At 38.0% G+C, this 24,039-nt stretch overlaps 1 protein-coding gene across 1 annotated transcript; it reads right to left on the bottom strand.

Moving 5' to 3' along the window:
- Positions 1 to 3,159: 3,159 nt before the first annotated feature.
- LOC126247567 (piggyBac transposable element-derived protein 4-like) lies at positions 3,160 to 3,795 on the bottom strand. The gene has a single exon (XM_049948495.1). The coding sequence runs from the start codon at positions 3,793 to 3,795 to the stop codon at positions 3,160 to 3,162; it is 636 nt and encodes a 211-aa protein (XP_049804452.1).
- Positions 3,796 to 24,039: the final 20,244 nt, after the last annotated feature.

The following is a 24,039-nucleotide window of genomic DNA, read 5'->3' as shown; positions in this document are numbered from 1 at the left end:
TGAAACTCTGAGAAGTAGTCATATATCTGCTCTTATTTACTTAAATGTAGTTTGCATCTGGCGCAACGCATTTACTAATTTGTCACTCTTTGTTTCACAGATTATCGGCAATTTATTGCTCTTTGTTGTAATTGTGTTTGTTCCATTTTTGCTTTGCCTTTGTTTCATTTTTTTGCTTAGTTTCGATTTGTGAGAAAATGCCGCGAAAAACTATTAACAATACATCGCGATGTGCAATGAGTGAAATAGCGGACTCGAATAATTTGACCGATAATACTTGCGACACTCAGTGTAATAATGATAATCCCCTAATTACAGATAATCAGTGCCTGCCGATCACTAGTATTGAGTCAAATCCTAATGATGGGCAAATAAATTCAATTATGTCCACAGTAAATTTAACAATTGATGACGCGGCACGTTCCGATACAATGGACGCTGCCCAGTTTGACACACCCGGTTTGCAAAATTTGAATTGTGAACAGATAAATTTTTTTCACGAAGATGAACAATGTAGTCAAAATACGTCAGATTTATTTGATTCACAGGTAGTGACCCACAGTGCACACCCGATTGGCAAACCTTTCCGAGAATCACAGAATGGCCAAATGGTTACACAAAACGTGACAATTGCAGGTACGCCATCAAACAGCACAGAGAATAGAGTAGGTAATATTGGCATGGATCAAGTTATGTCATTATTGCTACAACTTAATGAAAATCTCAAACAACAACTTAACGAAAACAATGAAAAACAAGACAACAATTACAAACAACTTAATGAAAAACTAGATAACAATTCCAAACAATCGAATGATAAGCAAGATAACAATTTCAAACAACTTAGTGAACAGATTACAGCCATTGCCGCGCAATGTCATGATACTAAAGAACAATTACGCGAGGAAATTAAGGCTTGTGCTAGGAGCAGTAGTGAAGAAATTAGATCTGTTGCTCAAGAATTAAGGAATACGCAAGCAGCTACAACGAAATTACTTAGAGATGAAATTAGTGCAGTCGCTAAACAATCCTCTGAAAACGCAACACAGTTACGCGACGAGTTTAAATTAATGTCAGCAGAACTTTCACGTACACTGGATGCAAAAGCAGACACGAAATTTGACCAACAGAACGGCCAAATTGACGAACGTTTTAATCACCACCTACAAAACAGTGAAATGCGTTACCGTAAATTTATACAGGAACAGAATACAGTAAAGCAACAAGTCATGGAAACAATTACTGCACAGAGACAGGAAGATAAGCGTAAATTGTTTACGAAAGCAAAAACATACGTAGACAACAATATTGCTGTGTATCAGACGAAATTAATACTATCAAACAGTTGAACACCGAATTACATGATGAAATCTCTGATCTTAAAACAAAAACAGACACACACACAGTAGACTTTCAGACAGTGACTGACAGACTTGAACAATTAGAACTAATACAGGATCCCGATGCCATCAAAGCAGATGTTAAAAAATTGAACAAAACCACACATGAAATACAAAAACAAATTAATGCTTGTGATACTAAAAACGATGATCAGGTAAAAGCACTGACTGAAAAATATGATGAATTGGCCAGTCGTGTTGACGTTATCGAAAGTAAGAATGACACCAAATCAGACGATACGTCACCTGTTTCGTTTAATCAAACACCCGAATTCCAAAATTTACAGCAGACGATCAGTGAGATAGGTTCGTCCAGTAATACATTACGTAGAAAATTGCCCTCTTTACAGCAAGAGGTGACGGACATGAAAAATATTTCAGCCTTTAACACATCACAGCATACGCCACTCTGCGAACATTTGTCAGACTCACACAGCCAGTATAATTTAGGTAATTTACAAAGAGTACGTGAGTTAGATTCCGAACAGTCACAGACAAACAGATTATCATACAATCCTGAACCTGCTAAGACATACAGAGACGATAATTTTGATTACAAGCACTTTCTATCCGTGAGAAAATTTAAGGTATTTAAAAATGACAGAACACAGATTCACCCATTTGATTGGATACAACAATTTAGCTTTGCTTTTCACCGAATTTGCCTGTAACACAAAAACTTAACCCTTAAATGCATGATTTTTATTTCAAGCTGTAAAAATTACCATGTTTAGTTTATAGTGCCTACATTTCGAAAAAAATATTGAAAAATTTTTTAAATTAAATTAACAAAGCACTATTGTTGAAAATCGCTTTGTAGCTGATCAGCTACATTTTGAGTTAACGCCTTACGAGCCACAATAAATGTGCTTATTTTGCTCCCTCAATTTTGACCAAATCTCTCGTAATTTAATTGTTGATTATGATTAAATACTTTGTATAGGAAGGGAAAAATCCTAAAATAATAAATAGGACATTAATGTTGTAAATATTGAGCATTTATTGTATATTTTATACACTTTTATATATGAACAATAAGGTATCTAGTTCCAACAGGTTTGTACCCAAGCATGTGATAATCACTTTACATGAAAAGTTTGAAAACAGTTCTTTTGTTTGTGCAAAGACAATGCAACTGCACATTTATTACACTGAACCCAGGAAAATCCCTTGCATCCTGGCATTTTGCACCTCTGTCTCACTTGCAAGTACGAAGGCAGGTGACCTACTTGATCCAGCCTTACATCTTGTGGAGGTACATGTGCTGTGGGCCCCTTTGTCTTCTTAGCTTGTATTTGGTTTTCGAGTTCATTACTTGGCCTTCCACGTTTTGCTGAAGTTTGACCTGAGCGACACAAACAGTGAGCAATTTCCATTCGAAATTCGGAGAGTTTCATAGTTCTCCTAATCCCTTTGGTTTCTGCTACTCTCCTATACAACAGCCAGGAATTGACTACTCCCATGTCCAGGAGATGGTAAAACAATCTTATATACCATTTTCAACTTTTCACAAGAATTTTATGTCGACCCATTATGCTGTCAAGAAGGTCAACACCTCCCGTATGTTTATTGTAGAGCTTAATTATTTGTGGACAAGGTATTGTTATTCTTGACTTTGTTTTTTGTCATACCTCCCTGCTTCATGAATAGGCTGCTGTCCAGCAAGTGTAGAAAGCAACATCACACTCTTGTTATCTTTCCACACTACATTTGATATGTCGACACCATCCACTGTTGCGACGCGCTCTACTGATGCACCTCATGCCATTTTCTTCAGCTCAGCTTCTGAAGGGAGCTTGCAGTCTGGCACTCTGTTTCTTCTGACTGTCCCAAGTGAGTAAATTCCTTGTTTATGTAACCATACAAGCAGTGGCAGACTTGTGTAATAATTGTCACAGTACAGTTTGTGGTTCATATTTCTTGGTAGTATCCTACTGAGTCGAACTACAACATTTGCACTTGCTCCCAAGTCTTCCACCCCAGTCACTCTTTTTTCTGGTTCATTTTCATCTCCAGTGAAAATCTCAAAATCGTGGGCATAACCAGATATGCCACTAATAACAAATAATTTGTATCCATATTTATGAGGCTTGTTTGGCATGTATTGTTTCAAATAACTTCTAGCCTTTGTTGAACATATCTGTTCATCAACAGAAACATACTCCTCAACAGGTATTGTTTGAAACCGAGATCTCATCAATTCTATTATGGGTCTTATCTTGAAGAGTCTATCATGACCTTTTTCACCCCTGGGTATCATTGCACTGTTGTCATTGAAGTGAAGAAACTTACGTATTTGCTCATACTGATTCACTGTCATTGTTGTCTTGATCAGATGAGTACCAGTAACTTCTCCCCAGTAATCCCTCGTATTAGGTACATGAACTATTGACATTACGAGACAGATGCCTATAAATTTTTTTATGTCATCACAGGATAAATCTATTGGTCTATCAGGATTACACTGCACACTGTATCTATGAGACTCTTGACAATTAGATCAAACAATTTAGATGGAAATATATGTTTGAAGAATTGGTATGGAGTATTTAAGTTTATTACTTCTTCTGGTAACGAAGTATTGCCATGAAATTTTGACTGCAGTTCGGGAATAATCAACTGTTTATCTTTCCAAACCACACTCCTGCTGTTTTTGGTAACATTTTTGCTGCTGCATGGCAGTTTCAGAGCATTATCAGACAACTGTGACGTCGATTCCTTCATTATAACATCAGATTGTCTTGTTCCAGAAACATCTTCAGTCCTAGTTACTGGTACTTGACTTTCTTCGTCACTACTGTCACTATTACAATCAACAGATTCTGGAGCAACATATGTCTCATCTTGAATGGAATCGTCAGAGAAACACTCAAGATCGTCATCACTGCTTAGTGGAATCTCTAACCATTCCATAAGCATTTCTTCTTGACTCTTTCGAGACATTTTTACGTCAGCGCCTGAAATGCAGTAAATGAAAAATGTAGCTGATAAGCTACATACACAAAAACAGGCCTCATTTCAAATCTATCGCAAAGACACTCGAATTAACTGTTTACACCATATCTACTTACGTTTTCAAAATGAAAAAGTAATTTTCAAACCCAGAAATCAGTGCACAAACACCAAAAACACACCTCAACTTTCCGCCAAAACACACACTTGGCAGTATGTCCACACAGCTCACTGTCGAACTGCTTCAGCTCGTCCTGCCATCTATGATCACTATGAAGAACTACTAGAAACTGCAGCGGAGTGTATACACTTAGCTACATAACGAATTTGATCGAAAATGTTTCTCCATATGGAATAAATCGAAGAAATGAGGTCTGTAGCTTATCAGCTACAGTATGCATTAAAGGGTTAAATTTATTTGCAGTTTTTTGGAAGGCGAACCGGCAACTCGTATGAGACCGATCGCGAGACAATGCTATTCGGTAGAAGAATTTCAGAATGCTTTTCTGTCAGCGTATTGGTCGAAGACGACACAGCGCGGAATCAAGGATCAATTAATTAGTTTACCGAATTATGAGAACTCAAATTTTTCCACTGTCACGCAATTTTTTGAACACATGGTCCAACAAAACCAGTACTTAAGTGAACCATACAGTGAATCTGCACTTATTCAATTATGTATTTCTAAATTACCACGATCATTCAGAGAGTCACTTTTAACGGGTCAGCAGAAAGAAAATATTTCGGCATTCAGAGATCTGTTACAGCTTTTGGAAGTTCAGCAATCAGATTATTCCTTCATAAACAAAATTTTCACCAAGGTCAACAAGGATACAGCAATTACGATCAGCCACGCTATTTCAATAGCAAAGCTAATAGACGCTTCAGGAACGACAACCACCAGAACTTTAATAACAGACAAAATTTTAATTATCAGTATCGTCAAAATTATCAGCAACAGGAACCACATTTTGGTAACAATAGAGGTTTTTCCCAACAACAGCAACAAAACCAGCTGGTTAGCATACCTAACCAACAATGTAATGTGCAAGGTCAACCAAGCTTTAATGTTTCGCCGCTTGCACGTATAGCATCGGCTCCGCCAAATAGTAACGCACAGCAACAAAGAAATAACTACGTACGGAAAACACACCATTTCAACTCATATCGCAATGCACCGTATAGAAATGACTATCATGACAGACGTAAAAGTAATGAGCACAGTTTTCAGCGTACGTTTAACAGTTGGTCTTGTTGTTGTTGTTGTGGTCTTCAGTCCTGAGACTGGTTTGATGCAGCTCTCCATGCTTCTCTATCCTGTGCAAGCTTCTTCATCTCCCAGTACCTACTGCAACCTACATCCTTCTGAATCTGTTTAGTGTATTCATCTCTTGGTCTCCCTCTACGATTTTTACCCTCCACGCTGCCCTCCAATACTAAATTTGTGATCCCCTGATGCCTCAGAACATGTCCTATGAACCGATCCCTTCTTCTGGTCAAGTTGTGCCACAAACTCCTCTCCTCCACAATCCTATTCAATACTTCCTCATTAGTTATGTGATCCACCCATCTAATCTTCAGCATTCTTCTGTAGCACCACATTTCGAAAGCTTCTATTCTCTTCTTGTCCAAACTATTTATCGTCCATGTTTCACTTCCATACATGGCTACACTCCATACAAATACTTTCAGAAATGACTTCCTGACACTTAAATCTATACTCGATGTTAACAAATTTCTCTTCTTCAGAAACGCTTTCCTTGCAATTGCCAGTCTACATTTTATATCCTCTCTACTTCGACCATCATCAGTTATTTTGCTCCCCAAATAGCAAAACTCCTTTACTACTTTAAGTATCTCATTTCCTAATCTAATTCCCTCAGCATCACCCGACTTAATTAGACTACATTCCATTATCCTTGTTTTGCTTTTGTTGATGTTCATCTTATATCCTCCTTTCAAGACACTGTCCATTCCATTCAACTGCTCTTCCAAGTCCTTTGCTGTCTCTGACAGAATTACAATGTCATCGGCGAACCTCAAAGTTTTTATTTCTTCTCCCTGGACTTTAATTCCTACTCCGAATTTTTCTTTTGTTTTCTTTACTGCTTGCTCAATATACAGATTGAACAACATCAGGGAGAGGCTACAACCCTGTCTTACTCCCTTCCCAACCACTGCTTCCCTTTCATACCCCTCGACTCTTATAACTGCCATCTGCTTTCTGTACAAATTGTAAATAGCCTTTCGCTCCATGTATTTTACCCCTGCCACCTTTAGAATTTGAAAGAGAGTATTCCAGTCAACATTGTCAAAAGCTTTCTCTAAGTCTACAAATGCTAGAAACGTAGGTTTGCCTTTCCTTAATCTTTCTTCTAAGATAAGTCGTAAGGTCAGTATTGCCTCACGTGTTCCAGTGTTTCTACGGAATCCAAACTGATCTTCCCCGAGGTTGGCTTCTACTAGTTTTTCCATTCGTCTGTAAAGAATTCGTGTTAGTATTTTGTAGCTGTGACTTATTAAACTGATAGTTCGGTAATTTTCACATCTGTCAACACCTGCTTTCTTTGGGATTGGAATTATTATATTCTTCTTGAAGTCTGAGGGTATTTCGACTGTTTCATACATCTTGCTCACCAGATGGAAAAGTTTTGTCAGGACTGGCTCTCCCAAGGTCGTCAGTAGTTCCAGTGGAATGTTGTCTACTCCGGGGGCCTTGTTTCGACTCAGGTCTTTCAGTGCTCTGTCAAACTCTTCACGCAGTATCATATCTCCCATTTCATCTTCATCTACATCCTCTTCCATTTCCATAAAATTGTCCTCAAGTACATCGCCCTTGTATAGACCCTCTATATACTCCTTCCACCTTTCTGCTTTCCCTTATTTAATTAGAACTGGGTTTCCATCTGAGCTCTTGATGTTCATACAAGTGGTTCTCTTATCTCCAAAGGTCTCTTTAATTTTCCTGTAGGCAGTATCTATCTTACCCCTAGTGAGATAGGCCTCTACATCCTTACATTTGTCCTCTAGCCATCCCTGCTTAGCCATTTTGCACTTCCTGTCGATCTCATTTTTGAGACGTTTGTATTCCTTTTTGCCTGCTTCATTTACTGCATTTTTATATTTTCTCCTTTCATCAATTAAATTCAATATTTCTTCTGTTACCCAAGGATTTCTACTAGCCCTCGTCTTTTTACCTACTTGATCCTCTGCTGCCTTCGCTACTTCATCCCTCAAAGCTACCCATTCTTCTTCTTCTGTAGATCTTTCCCCAATTCCTGTCAATTGTTCCCTTATGCTCTCCCCGAAACTCTGTACAACCTCTGGTTCTTTCAGTTTATCCAGGTCCCATCTCCTTAAATTCCCACCTTTTTGCAGGTCATAACCAATAGATTGTGGTCAGAGTCCACATCTGCCCCTGGAAATGTCTTACAATTTAAAACCTGGCTCCTAAATCTCTGTCTTACCATTATATAATCTATCTGATACCTTTTAGTATCTCCAGGGTTCTTCCATGTATACAACCTTCTTTCATGATTCTTAAACCAAGTGTTAGCTATGATTATGTTGTGCTCTGTGCAAAATTCTACCAGGCGGCTTCCTCTTTCATTTCTTAGCCCCAATCCATATTCACCTACTATGTTTCCTTCTCTCCCTTTTCCTACACTCGAATTCCAGTCACCCATGACTATTAAATTTTCGTCTCCCTTCACAATCTGAATAATTTCTTTTATTTCATCATACATTTCTTCAATTTCTTCGTCATCTGCAGAGTTAGTTGGCATATAAATTTGTAATACTGTAGTAGGAGTGGGCTTCGTATCTATCTTGGCCACAATAATGCGTTCACTATGCTGTTTGTAGTAGCTTACCCGCATTCCTATTTTCCTATTCATTATTAAACCTACTCCTGCATTACCCCTATTTGATTTTGTGTTTATAACCCTGTAGTCACCTGACCAGAGGTCTTGTTCCTCCTGCCACCGAACTTCACTAATTCCCACTATATCTAACTTCAACCTATCCATTTCCCTTCTTAAATTTTCTAACCTACCTGCCCGATTAAGGGATCTGACATTCCACGCTCCGATCCGTAGAACGCCAGTTTTCTTTCTCCTGATAACGACATCCTCTTGAGTAGTCCCCGCCCGGAGATCCGAATGGGGGACTATTTCACCTCAGGAATATTTTACCCAAGAGGACGCCATCATCATTTAATCATACAGTAAAGCTGCATGCCCTCGGTAAAAATTACGGCTGTAGTTTCCCCTTGCTTTCAGCCGTTCGCAGTACCAGCACAGCAAGGCCGTTTTGGTTATTGTTACAAGGCCACATCAGTCGATCATCCAGACTGTTGCCCTTGCAACTACTGAAAAGGCTGCTGCCCCTATTCAGGAACCACACGTTTGTCTGGCCTCTCAACAGATACCCCTCCGTTGTGGTTGCACCTACGGTACGGCTATCTGTATCGCTGAGGCACGCAAGCCTCCCCACCAACGGCAAGGTCCATGGTTCATGGTGCGGGCAGTCGGTCTTACCAGCAGCAAAATCATCCGCAACAACAGATTATCATGAATGAACCAGACAGTCGGTATCATCCCGAACCTAATGCATCAGGACGAAATAACAGAACAGTACAAATAGTCGAAATGCCACAGCATCCTCCCGCAAATAATAGCACGTCGGATAGAATTTGACTAGATACAGTACAGGTTGCATCTTCCAGCAACGCAAGCAATACTTTTGACACAGAGAATTTTGTTCACGAAAATGTTATTACTTTTGACGACATCCGAGACACTCTTTTGCAGGAAAGGCCAGTTATTCAAAAAACCGTTTCACACCCTGTCATTGAAGTAAAGATTGGATCATCCAAATTTTCAGCAGTAATCGATTCTGGATCACCTATGTCAGTTATAAATGAGGAAACTTTCAACGAATGTAACAAAGAGAATACCTATCCTACGCTACCATTAGGCAAAATTAAAGTAAAAGGAGCAGTATCTGGTAAAGGAGTAGATGTAAAATTACAGACACGTTTATCATTTTGTATTGCAGGTCATACATTTCACTCAAATTTTTGGATTGTTTCCTTATTGACAACAGACGTTATTTTAGGTACGAATTTTCTGGTACAACACGACGCAATTATTAACTTTCAAAATTCCTATTTAATGTTAAAGGATGAAAATGTACAACTGGCTTTAGAATTTCAGCACTCTTTATCTGCAGAAGAACAAACAATCGTACAGAGGTCATTTCCGCCTCACGTAACATAGACTGTCATTCCACATTGTTCACAGATACGTACGTACACAACTAGAATACTCCAGTCGAAGCCGACTATGACGTTATACAAATGATTTCTGATAAAGCTAAACCGAGCAGTGCAAATACAGACGACGAACGCACGCAACTATGCAAAATTCTTTTACAGCAAGCTCCAGTTTTTGACAACGTTCCTGGTACTATGTCCGTTTTTATGTATAAATTTCAAGTTAAACAGCACGACACATTTAAAGCCAAACATTGTTTCCGTATATTCACAGAGAAGAAGTTAAGAAAGAATTGCAAGCTATGCTTGACCAAGAAATTATTGAACCGGCAGTTAGTCCGTACATAAACCCGCTCCATATTGTAAAAAAAAGGACGGTTCACTTCGCCTCGTACTTGATTCGCGTCACATCAATGACATTATTATTAATGAAACAGATCGCCCACAGACATTAGAAGAACTTCTACAGAAATTTCATGGTACTGCTATTTATTCCACATTAGATTTGAAATCTGGATTTTGGCAAATTCAGCTCCATCCGGACTGCAGAAAGTACACGGCTTTTCTCTGTTTTGGTGACTGTTATCAATTTTGTAAATTACCGTTCGGTTTAACTATTTCTTCAGCAGCATTTATTCGCGGATTGAATACTATACTTCCGACAGAATTAAAAGACAGAATCACAACGTATGTAGACGACATTCTTATTGCAGAAGCTAACTGGTCTGAACACAATCTGATTCTTGAACAACTGTTACGAACTTTTCGTGCACAAGGACTCACAGTTAATCTTAGCAAATCGCACGTTGGCAAAACTTCTATAAAATTTCTTGGACATGTAATTTCAGCAGAAGGCATTGCGCCTGACCCGGAAAAACTTCAAGCTTTACGTGACATTACTGTTCCTACGTCGAAGAAACAACTACGCAGCTTTTTGGGTTTAATTAACTTTTTTCGTAAATTTATTCATTACTCTACTTTAGACACCCCTAGATTATGTCAATTGACGGGTAAAAACACTATTTGGTCCTGGGATAGCCAAGCACATTCTGAATTTGTGAATCTGAAAGAAGCTTTGTTGAATGCACCACTTTTATCACATCCAGATCTTACTAGAAAATTTTCCATTGCCACCGACAGTTCTAACACTGCTTTAGGCGTACACATTTTTCAGGAAGTTGAAGAAGATGGTACTACAGTAATTAAAAACATCGCCTTTGCGAGTCGCATTCTGTCACCTGCTGAACGCAATTATTCTGTCACAGAACTTGAAACATTATGTGTTGTATGGGCATTTACGAGATTTCGGCATTTCCTTATGGAAGACATACGACCGTTTACACAGATCAAAGAGCTATACAGTTTTTACTTTCCGCTAAATTTACATACGACAGATTAAGCAGATGGAAACTTTATTTACAGGAATTTAATTTTACAATTGTTCACATTCCCGGTGCACAAAATATTGTAGCAGACGCACTATCCCGTTCTCTCAGCAACAATCAGCAAGACATCGCAACCAACTTCTGCAAAGCAAATTTCAGCGTCATGTATATTCAACAAGTTGCATTTGAAAATTTCATTTCGTCGTCATTACGAGACATAGCACAAGAGCAGAGTAAAGACAACGTATGGAAAGAAATTAAACGCCTTTGGCAAGATAGGAATAATGTTACCATTAGAAACCATTACACTGTACGCAATAGTATTCTGTTTCGCCGCTCTCAACCTGACAGCAACAATTGGTTATTATGTATTCCTGACGAGCTTGTTAATAAATTAATTTGGTATACTCATTTAAGGGGCTCCGGAAAGGCTCAAAATCATGAAAAGTTCAATTTTTACTTTTTTGCGTTTTCTGAATCTGCAGACTATATTACCTTTTAATAGATATATAATTTATTCAATTCCGAAGACTACAACTATTTTTAAATTTTTTTTGAAATGTGTTCTACATGGGCGTGACCCACTGTGGCGCTGTTAAACTGCTGTCAAATGGTGTTATTATAAACGTCCGTGTTCATCAGGTACATTTTAGTGATGTGAGATAAAGTATGTGTTGTGGCTAACCTGTGATGGTTCAATATATATCGCTGGTGTGATTGTCGATTGTTTCATGTTTATTTACTCTGTCGTTATCTCGAAAATATTTGCAATTAATTCTGTTTCTTGAGTCTCTGTTTTGTTGAAGTATAATAATGAGTAAAAGTAAAGTTATTAGAAATCTTCTGAAGGCTTTTAAGAAAAGGAGAAATGTTGGAAAGCCAAAGGTATGTGTTATTACTGTAAACAATAAAGACGATAACCAAGTGAGTGAACCTAACCTCTCAAGTACACCTGCCCATAGCAGTCAAAGTGGGAAAGAAAATACTTCACAGAAGAAGCTTGGTTCAATGAGTGAAAACTATGAATGTTTTATGGGCGAATCGGATGTGAATGAAATATTTGATATGTCGGTTCTCAAAGGAATTTTTTCAAACTGTGTAAGATGTATTCATTGTAGTGAAGTTGGTCTGGAACTCTCCATAATAAAGCACGTGGGACTTGCTAGTGAAATACAACTGAAATGTGATAAGTGTTCATACATGACCACCTTTTGGATCAGTGTTGCAGTAACTGCAACTGAAGAAAATGGTAGCAAAATCTACGAACACAACATTAGATTTGTTTATTCCTTGCGTTCAGTTGGTGAGGGTGCTACTGCAGGTGCAATTTTCTGTGGCATCATGAATCTTCCAAATCCCCCAACCAAGTTTACGACCTATAATAAATTAATAGGGTCTAAAGTAGAGGATGTCTGTATAGAATCTATGAAGAACGCTGTGGAAGAGGCAGTAATGGAAAATAATGGTAACAGAGATTTGACTGCAGCGTTCGATGGTACCTGGCATAAACGGGGACACACATCTCTTCATGGTGTAGTATCTGCCACCAGTATGTATACAGGGAAAGTTTTAGATGGAGCAGTAATATCAAAGTATTGTAGATGTCCACAAAAATATAAAGGTACACATGAAAATAATTGCAAAGCTAACTATAGTGGCAGTAGTGAAGGAATGGAAGTGGCTGGTGTTGCCAGTATATTCCAGCGTTCTGAGGCGTGTGATAAAGTGCGATATGTTAATTACCTTGGTGACGGTGATTCTAAAAGTTTCAAACATGTTCAAGGACTGAAGCCCTATGGTGATGATGTTGTAGTGCAGAAATTTGAGTGTATTGGACACGTACAGAAGCGAATGGGAACAAGACTTCGGCGACTGAAAGCTTCGTACAAAAAACAAAAACTCAGTGATGGTAAAGGGTTGGATGGGAAGGGAAGGTTAACTGACAGTGTAATTGACAAAATACAGAACTATTATGGAATGGCTATTAGGCAAAATACACAAAGTGTCGACGAAATGAAGAAGGCTGTTTGGGCTCTTTTTTTCATACTTCTTCAACCGATGAAAATCCCCAACATAGCTTTTGTCCCAAAGCAGAAGACAGTTGGTGTAAATATAACAAAGGATTGCTAACTGGTGAAGTGTACACTCATAAGCATGGTCTGCCTCATGCAATAATGGGGGTGATAAAACCGATTTTCAGAGACTTAGCAGCACCTGAACTGTTGAAAAAGTGTATTCACGGAAAAACTCAAAACCCAAATGAAAGTGTAAATAGTGTTATATGGTCGAGAATCCCCAAGACTGTATTTGTTGGAATAGAAACACTTCACTTTGGTGTGTATGATGCTGTTGCGACTTTCAATGATGGCAACATTGTAAGGTGCAAGGTGTTTAGAAATATGGGAATGAAGATAGGTTCTAACATGGTACGAGCGATGCTTGCTTTAGACAAGAAACGCCTTCGGGCTGCAGACAGGGCTGTAAAGAGTCTAGTAATACAAGCAAGAGTAAACAGGAGGAGGATCAAGAGGAAGCTGGAGGAGGAGTTTGCATAGGATGAAGATAATCCATCCTATGGACCTGGAATGCACTAAAAAGTTAATCCAATCTTTGTCGCTCGATTCCCAAAACTTTTATTTTCTCATACTAATTACGTGTTTTCTAAGGATCTTCCAAACATATTTGTTTCAAACTTTCAGTAAATGTTACACAGTACCTTCTGCATAATTTAACACAGCCTTTTTCCAAAAAACTGTATATTTTTGAATATATAAATAAAAAATTGCAAAAAAATGTTGTGAATTTTCATTACAATTGAAAAAAAATCATCTTTAATAACTGAAGTAAAATTTTGTAAAATCCCTGTGTTAAGTTGTAGCCCATATTCCAATAAATAATCTGTAAAAAGTTCAACTCCCTACCTCAAATACTTTGTGAGGAAAGATGTAATTTATAAGCGTTATTTTAACATTGCAAGTATAGTGCGTTCCGGAGCCCCTTAAGTTACGCACATTACGGAGCCAGAAAATGTTTTCTTATACTGAGACAGAACTGTTATTTTGCCAACATGGAGAAACGTATTCGACGAGTTTTAGTGTCATGTAAAATCTGCCAGAAAGCTAAGTCAGACACGACTTCACATATTCCTCCAAAACATCCCATTGTACCTGTAGACTTCACATATTCCTCCAAAACATCCCATTGTACCTGTAGACATTTTTGGTCCGCTTCCCAGAACTAATAGAGGCTTTTGCTACATCTTTGTTGCTGTTGAACTCACTTCGAAATTTGTTACCTTCACTCCGTTACGCAAAGCTACTGCTAAATCTGTTTCGAATACATTTGTAAAACATTTTTTATTCCATGTAGGGCATGTATTGAAAGTAATTTCCGACAATGGATCACAGTTTCGATCTGCTATATGGACACGTATGTTACAAGCTAGAAACATTTCTCCGATCTATATATCCAGGTACCATGCTTCTTCGAACACTTGTGAACGACTAATGAAAGAAATTGGTAAACTATGTAGAATATACTGCCATAAAAAACATATTGATTGGGACACACACATACTCTCATTCCAGGATGCAATTAATTCCATACCAAATGAATCTACTATCTCCGACTGTTATACTGAAAAATGTTGAACCACCTAACAAAATTAAAGAATTGATATCCTTTCCTACATCTCGTCGACTACGACACTATGAAATAATTGACATTGCGCTGAACAACATCAAACGTGCCGCAGAGCGCCGGTGAAGACAGCAAAAACAGGTTTGTAAACGCCGTGACTTTCACATTGGACAGAAGATATTATCCAACAGAGCAAAGAGTAGATGTAGTAAATTTGAGCTTCTATACGCAGGTCCATATCGAATTCGCAGCATTCCTCACCCCAATGTAGTACACGTCGAAACTCTGAGAACCATAAAAAGTAAAGGCAATCACCATGTCTCCAATATTAAACCCTTTATTGAATGAACATACTTTATGATTTATCACACTGTAATGCCATTTCCTGATTTTTATATGACCACTTATGCAATTATATTTATATGAATACTTACTGATGATCATCGTATTTTTTTCTTGGCAAGTGCCCGGCAAGGTAAGGTTAGCAGGTCGCTTTTCTTGTCGTTACACTTCAGACCGTGCACATTTTTTCGGATAAACTTACATATTTTATGACCAATTATGCAATTCTATCTAGTGACATATTAATTTTATCAAATTCTTTCTCCATTAAAGTCTTCAACTCTCGCCTCTATCAACTACACAACATACAAGCTGAACACAAAGAAAGTCATTTCTTGTCGTTAGATATCAGACTGTGCACCATTTTTCATGTGTGTATGATTGTTTTCCTGTTTTGTTTGTATGCACTACAAAATCTTTAAGATATAACAAACACCAGTTGACTTTGACATTTTGCCTTACGATATCTCAGCATCGTGACTATTTTACATTTTTTTTGCTACCACATTATGATACTCTGTGTACATTTTTGCACCTGAACACTGTCTACGTTTTTGACATAATACGTTTTCTGTCATGCTGTGCTGTATGCTTAATTATATCACTAGAGACCAGTTTTTATTTAATGGGTATATGATTTAAATGCAAGATATTAATCCTTATTCATCGTTTTCAGAAAGCAATAACGTGTAAAAGAAATAAATTAAACAAACCACAGTGGATTACTATGAAATGGGAATTTCACCTTCCGAATGAACGAAAGAAGATGCAATACCTCGTCATGAAGGGTAAATGGATCTGAATTAACAAGCATTAACAAGAATATACTATACACATCGTATGATAGCAGTCTTAACTAATTATTTTTCTTTCAGAATACGAGGCGATTGATGCAGGCTGTCAGACAGAACTACACATCTTAGTTTTTGTGATGAAATATGCTAGAAATAAGAAACTCTATACTATGAATAGCTGTATGAAGTAAATGGTGATATGAATAATGAAGTGTCTTTTTTGCAGATGATAATGAATGGTGATGAATAGTTATATGAAGAATATGCTAATATGAATAATGAAGTTTTTCTTTGCAGGTGATGATAGTAATGAAGTTATGGTAATATGAATAATGAAGTTTTTCCTTGCAGATGAGAATAATGATGAAATTTATATATTTACTATTAGTTAAGAGATGCTATGTAGTTATTTAAGTATTTGTTGCAGTTCGTTTTGACAGTATGTCTTATGTCGCATGATATAATGACTGAATGTTTTGGAAAGGACAGCTAGAGTACATACATATTGAGTACACGTTTCATTACCTGTTAATTCGAAGTTCACTACTTTTCGGCATAATATGTGTTTCTTCTTTCAGCTTAATAATCCATTTTGTATTTTTCCAGGAGAAGCTATTCACAAAATTAATGTGCTACAAGCACTTAGTCATTAAACCTGTTCTAGTACTTGCATTTTTTTACCCATTTGTGTGTGTCATTCATGAATGTGATCACATATACTCCACTTGTTTCATAACCTTGCTACAGCTGACTCATGGCGAATGACGTTACTAATCGTTATTTGCAGCAATAAGTCAAAAGCAAATATTTTCATGCCCCAGCAATTAATTATCGATCCCAATGCAATGCATTGCTAGCACAAAAAAAAATGTAATACCTGTCCCAAATAATGCTATCAGATTAAGAGAGTTCTGAGTAATACTGAATGATGTTTTCTAACCACAGACCTTGAGTAATAGTTACAGTGTGTTACATTTTAAATATGTCCTATGTCACTTGAATGATGAGTTCTGAGTAATACTGAATGATGTTTTGTAACAACGTGTAAATGCTATGCCAATAATTTCTGTAAATAATATTTTTGTTACACTCTATAAATGCTATGCCAATAATTAACTCTCATTTTGAATGATGACTTCTGAATAATACTGAATACTTTTTTATAAAAATATATGAATACTTTGTAACTGGCCAATGAGTGCCAATAATTACCGCAATCCGATGAGTGATGAAAAATGTTTTGTAATATTCAATACTTGCTATATGTTTAGTAACTGGCCAATGAATGCCACTGTTTCTTATATTTTAAATTTGTCTTATGTCACTTACATGCTATTATATATGAATACCAGTAGCTTGATGCTACACTCCTTAGCTCCTGTTTTGAATAATGACTTCTGAATAATGCGTAAGAGATGGTTTGTAACTGGCCAATGAGTGCCAATAATTACCACAATCAGATGAGTGATGAAAAATATTTTGTAATATTCAATACTTGCTATATGTTTAGTAACTGGCCAATGAATGCCACTGTTTCTTATATTTTAAATTTGTCTTATGTCACTTACATGCTATTATATATGAATACCATTAGCTTGATGCTACATTCCTTAGCTCCTGTTTTGAATGATCACTTCTGACGGTTTGTAACTGGCCAATGAGTGCCAATAATTACCACAATCAGATGAGTTATGAATAGTGTTTTGTATTATTCAATACTTGCTACATGTTTAGTAACAGGCCAATGAATGCCAATGATTAGTATAACTAGATGAATTATGTAACTGGTATGCCATTAATTAACTCTTGTTTTGAATGATCACTTTTGAATAATGCATAAAAATAGTTTGTAACTGGCCAATGAGTGCCAATGCTCACTGTAATCAGATGACTTATGAATATTATTCTGTAATACTTCATACATAGTACAGAAATGTTTAGTAACTAGGCAATGAGTGCCACCAATTACTCAGATCGGTTGATAGACTAGTGTAATTCTCAATGATGACTAGCATAAGACTTAATGTCCTTCACCTTCTGACCTAATTACCAGAAATTACTGCAATATCCGTTTGTCCTGTCCATCCTTATGATCATGGAGCACCATATTTGGTTTTTGCAGTAATTCTACGTTGGTGAAAGAGTGTGGTGTTGACACATCATGCTGTCCACCACCTTGAACAATGGAGATGTTATTATGGTTCCACTGTTTGGTGTACCTAATGTACTACCAAAATGATAACACTGAATATAAATACGACATTTTAGTGTCTTGGCTACACTGATTAGTACTTCAGGGAAGAGAACTTCAGATTGTCTCACTTGGTGTTGTGCTTCTGTGGAAAGATATGGACTTTCAGTGCAGCTACATGCAACCTACTGTGCTACAACCATGGTGCAATCCTTCCCTTTCCTCTCCTAGTTCTTGTAAAATGGTAAAAAAATACTACAGTGCGTATGCACTTTATGTCATTTCTTAATATGTTTTGTACTCATTGCGTATACATTTTGTCATTGCTGGATATGTTCTGTACTACAGTGCATATGCACTTTATGTCATTTGTTAATATGTTTTGTACTCATTGCGTATACATTTTGTCATTGCTAGATATGTTCTGTACTACAGTGCGTATGCACTTTATGTCATTTGTTAATATGTTTTGTACTCATTGCGTATACATGTTGTAATTTCTTGATATGTTCTGTACTCAGTGCATGTGCACTCTATTTCATTTCATGTTCTGCACTTATATATATATGTATGTACTCTGTGACTGTAAACTTAGTTAATTAAGAAAAATTTGTTGCTCATGGCAAGTCCAATTGACTCACCATCGCTGCCAAATTTTTGCCCCCCCCCCCCCCCCCCAGTGGAGGGTTATGTAAGAGGTCCGAGCAGATGTAATTTCGATGTATTGCTCATGCGCTGCCTGCAATATGCAGGTCATATGTAAAATCGGTAAGCGGATCTAAATCCCCTATTCAGTCACTCGTTGACCACGATGGCACCGAAACAGAGGACGACCGAAGAAAGGCAGAAATACTGAATTCAGTGTTCCGAAACTGTTTCACTGCGGAAAATCGTAACACGGTCCCTGACTTCAGCCGTCGCACGGACGCCAAAATGGAAAATATTGAAATAAACGATATCGGAATTGAAAAACAACTGCTATCACTTAGTAGCGGAAAAGCATCCGGACCAGACGAGATACCCTTAAGATTCTACAGTGATTATGCTAAAGAACTTGCCCCCTTTCTATCAGCAATTTATCGTAGATCTCTGGAAGAACGTAAAGTACCTAGCGACTGGAAGAAAGCACAGGTCGTTCCCATTTTCAAGAAGGGTCATAAATCAGATGCGAATAATTATAGGCCTATTTCACTTACGTCAATCTGTTGTAGAATAATGGAACATGTTTTGTGTTCTCGTATTATGACGTTCTTAGATAATACAAATCTCCTTCATCATAACCAACATGGATTCCGCAAACAGAGATCATGTGAAACCCAGCTCGCCCTATTTGCCCAAGAAATTCACAGTGCCGTAGACACTGGCGAGCAGATTGATGCCGTATTCCTGGACTTCAGGAAGGCATTTGATACGGTTCCGCACTTACGTTTAGTGAAAAAAATACGTGCTTACGGAATATCGGACCAGGTTTGTGATTGGATTCAGGATTTCCTAGAAGAAAGAACACAACATGTCATTCTTAACGGTTCAAAATCTGCAGATGTAGAGGTAATTTCGGGAGTACCGCAAGGAAGCGTGATAGGACCTTTATTGTTTACAATATACATAAATGACTTAGTTGACAACATCGGTAGCTCCGTGAGGCTATTTGCAGATGACACGGTTGTCTACAAGAAAGTAGCAACATCAGAAGACTCGTACGTACTCCAGGAAGACCTGCAGAGGATTAATGAATGGTGCGACAGCTGGCAGCTTTCCCTAAACGTAGATAAATGTAATATAATGCGCATACATAGGGGCAGAAATCCATTCCAGTACGATTATGCCATAGGTGGTAAATCATTGGAAGCGGTAACGACCGTAAAATACTTAGGAGTTACTATCCGGAGCGATCTGAAGTGGAATGATCACATAAAACAAATAGTGGGAAAAGCAGGCGCCAGGTTGAGATTCATAGGAAGAATTCTAAGAAAATGTGACTCATCGACGAAAGAAGTAGCTTACAAAACGCTTGTTCGTCCGATTCTTGAGTATTGCTCATCAGTATGGGACCCTTACCAGGTTGGATTAATAGAAGAGATAGACATGATCCAGCGAAAAGCAGCGCGATTCGTCATGGGGACATTTAGTCAGCGCGAGAGCGTTACGGAGATGCTGAACAAGCTCCAGTGGCGGACACTTCAAGAAAGGCGTTACGCAATACGGAGAGGTTTATTATCGAAATTACGAGAGAGCACATTCCGGGAAGAGATGGGCAACATATTACTACCGCCCACATATATCTCGCGTAATGATCACAACGAAAAGATCCGAGAAATTAGAGCAAATACGGAGACTTACAAGCAGTCGTTCTTCCCACGCACAATTCGTGAATGGAACAGGGAAGGGGGGATCAGATAGTGGTACAATAAGTACCCTCCGCCACACACCGTAAGGTGGCTCGCGGAGTATAGATGTAGATGTAGATGTAGATAAGAGAATCGCTGACCAGAGAGCAGTGTTGACTCAGTAGGAACTGTGTAGCTGTAGCAGTAAGTTGTTGGTAGTCTGTGTCTGGTCTGGAGTCTGCTCTGGTGTGGTATAGTGTATCATGTTGGCTGGGCCGGTCGCGGTGCAGCGATGCCGGAGCCTGAGTATTATTGTATAAGGTAAAAAGCAGCGTCGCGCATATCTAGTAATGTTATGTGAACTCCCATATAAATCTTTTAAAAATGTCCTAATAATAATCTTTGTCATACAAAGTAATTTCCAACAAGCATTCATTTCAATTTAAAGAATTTACTAATTTCTCCAATTCATGATAATTCCGATTGTTGCAAAAGAAAAATCAGTTGCTTCCTTTCATAAATGACAAATTTATCGGCCAGCATTGCACAGAGCTGTGCCGGAAAAAGTTATTGTAAGAGCAGATAGTTGGCGACTTTATTGAGGTAAGAATTTTTGCTTTTTATTCGGAATGATCTTACAGGGCCATGACGCAGCACCGCTGTCGTCCAAAATTTACCACGTTACTGAATTTATTTTTTATTACGAGGTTTGGGAATTTTTCTGTTTCGAGCTTACATTAAATGAGAAAAGAATTTTGTGGGTACATTAAAAGGGAAACAAATTTTGTGTGGAGGTTAAATGTGAATGAATTTCTGTAGGGAGGTTATAAATGGGAACCAATTTTGTTCTGAGGTTACACAAAAATTAGAATAATAATATTATTATTATTATTTATTAAATTATGTGGGGAGGTTACACACGTTATTGGCGTTCATTTCGACCAAATTTTCAACAACGTTCAGTGATAGTAAACACGCAAATAAATAGCTAACATATTTCGAAGACCCCACCCACGAACCTTGCTATTGGTGGAATGGCTCGCCTGCCTCGACGATACAGATGGCCGTACCGTAGGTGCAACCACATTGGGGGGGATACCTGTTGAGAAGCCAGACAAACGCATGGTTACTGAAGAGGGGTAGCAGCCGTTCCAATAATTTCAGGGGCAACAGTCTGAATGATTGACTGACCTGTCCTTGTAACATCGACCAAAACGGCCTTGCTGTGCCGGTACTACGAAAGGTTGAAAGCAAGGGGAAACTACAGCTATAACTTTTCCGGAGGGCATGCAGCTCTACCGTATGGTTATATGATGATGGTATCCTCTTGGTAAAATACTTCGTAGGTAAAATAGTCCTCCATTCGGATCTCTGGACCGGGACTACTCAGGAAGACGTCGTCAGCAGGAAAAACACAACTGGCGTTCTACGTATGGGAGTGTGGAATGCTGGATCTCTTAATCGGTCAGGTAGGTTAAAGAATTTAGAAATGGAAATCTATATGTTGATGTTAGATATAATGGGAATAATAATACTGGAATTCGGTGGCAGCGGCGACAGGACTTTTGGTTAGGTGAATTCAGAGTTATGAATACAAAATCAGATAGGGGTATTTCAGGAATATGTTTCATAATGAATAAGAAAATAGGAACGCGAGTGAGCTACTATGAAGAGCCTAGTGAACGCATTATCATAGCCAAGATAGACACGAGGCCCGCACCTACCACAGTAGTACAGGTTTATATGCCAACTAACTTTGCAGATGATGAGGAGACTTTAGAAATGTATGATGAGATAAAAGAAATTATGTATGATGAGATAAAAGTTATGCATGATGAGATAAAAGAAATTATTCAGGGAGTTAAGGGAAACGAAAACGTAATTGTGACGGAGTGGAATTCGATAGTAGGAAAAGGAAGAGAAAGTAAAATTGTAGGGGCATATGGACTTGGGGAAAGGAATGAAAGAGGGAGCTGCGTGATAGAATTCTGCACACTGCATAGTTTAATCATCGCTAAAACGTGGTTTAAGAAGCGTGAAATAAGGTTGTATATGTGGAAGAGACCTGGAGAGACTGGAAGGTTTGATATTGATTATATAATGGTAAGACAGAGATTTCGGAACTAGATTTCAAATTATAAGTCGTTTTCAAGGGCAGATGTGAATCCTGGCCACAATTTATTTGTTATGAACTGCAGATTGAAACTAAGAAATTGCTACAACGACATACTAGAACAGAGGAAAGGAATAGAGTAGAACACGAGGGCAGCTTTAAGAGAGAAAACAGTGAAGGCAGCAGAGGATAAAATAAGTACAAAAATCCTTGAATAACACAGGCGATGTTGAATTTAACTGACGAAAAGAGAAAATACAAAATTGTAACAAATGAAGCAGGCGAAAGGGAGTAGAAACGCCTAAAAAAGGAGATTGACAGGAAGTCCAAAATGGCTAAGCAGGAATGGCTGGAGAACAAATGTAAGGTTGTTGAAGCCTATATCATGAGGGGAAAGATAGATACCTCTTACAAGAAAATTAAAGAGATCTTTGGGGAAAAGAGAAGCAGCTGTATGAATATCAGGAGCTGAAATGGGAAACCAGTCCTAAGCAAAGAAGTTGAAGCCGAAAGGTAGAAGAAATATATAGAGGATCTGTACAAAGGAGACGACCTTCCAGGCAATATTATAGAAATGAAAGAGGGGGTAAATGAATGATACTTCGAGAAGAATTTGACAGAGCACTGAAAGACCTCAGCCGAAACATAACCCCGGGAATAGATGACATTCCGTCAGAACTACTGATAGCCATAGGAGAGCCAGCCATGACAAAACTCTTCCATCTGGTGTGTAAGATATAGAAGACAGGGTAAATATCCTCAGATTTCAAGAAGAATGTAATAATTCGAATTCTAAAGAAAGCAGGTGCTAGCAAGTGTAAATATGATCGAACTATCAGTTTAATACGTCAGGATTGCGAAATTCTAACACGAATTCTTTGTAGGAGAATGAAATATTGCTAGAAGCCGACCTCGGCTAAGACCAGTTTGTATTCCGGAGAAATATGGGCACACGCGAAGGATTCTGACCCTACTACTTAACTTAGAAGATAGGTTAAGGAAAGGCAATCTTAAATTTGTAGCATTTGCAGACTTAGAGAAAGCTTTTTAAAATGTTGACTGGAAAACCCTCTTTGATATTCTGAAAGTAGCAGGGGGTAAAATGCAGGGAGAGAAAGGCTATTTACAACTTGTACAGAAACCAGACGGCAGTTATAAGAGTCGAGGGGCGTGAAAAGGAAGCAGTGATTGAGAATGGAATGATACAGGATTGCAGCTTATTCCCGATGTTATTCAGTCAGTAGATTTAACAAGTGGTAAAGGAAACCAAATAAACATTTGGAGAAGGAATTAAAGTTCAGCGGAAAAAAAAAAAAAAACTTTGAGGTATGCCGATGACATCGTAATTCTTCAGAAACAGTAAAGGACTTGGAAGAGCAATGAAACGAAAGGGACATGTCTTGAAAGGCAAGTGTAAGATGAACATCAACTTAAGCAAAACATTCACATTTAGTGTAACCTCCCAACAGAATACTATTCCGTAACCTTGCAATAATAATGTGACTAACCTCCCAATAAAAAATGTGACTCATACATAACCTTTCAATATTTAACCGACTGTGAATCTAAACTGGTAAATTTGGACGTCAGCAGTGCTGCATCATGGCCCTGAAAGATCATT

Source organism: Schistocerca nitens, chromosome 1 (assembly GCF_023898315.1).
Source record: "Schistocerca nitens isolate TAMUIC-IGC-003100 chromosome 1, iqSchNite1.1, whole genome shotgun sequence".
NCBI lineage: Eukaryota > Metazoa > Arthropoda > Insecta > Orthoptera > Acrididae > Schistocerca > Schistocerca nitens.
Note: the sequence above shows the minus strand (reverse complement) of the source record. Positions and strands in the feature narration are given on the sequence as shown.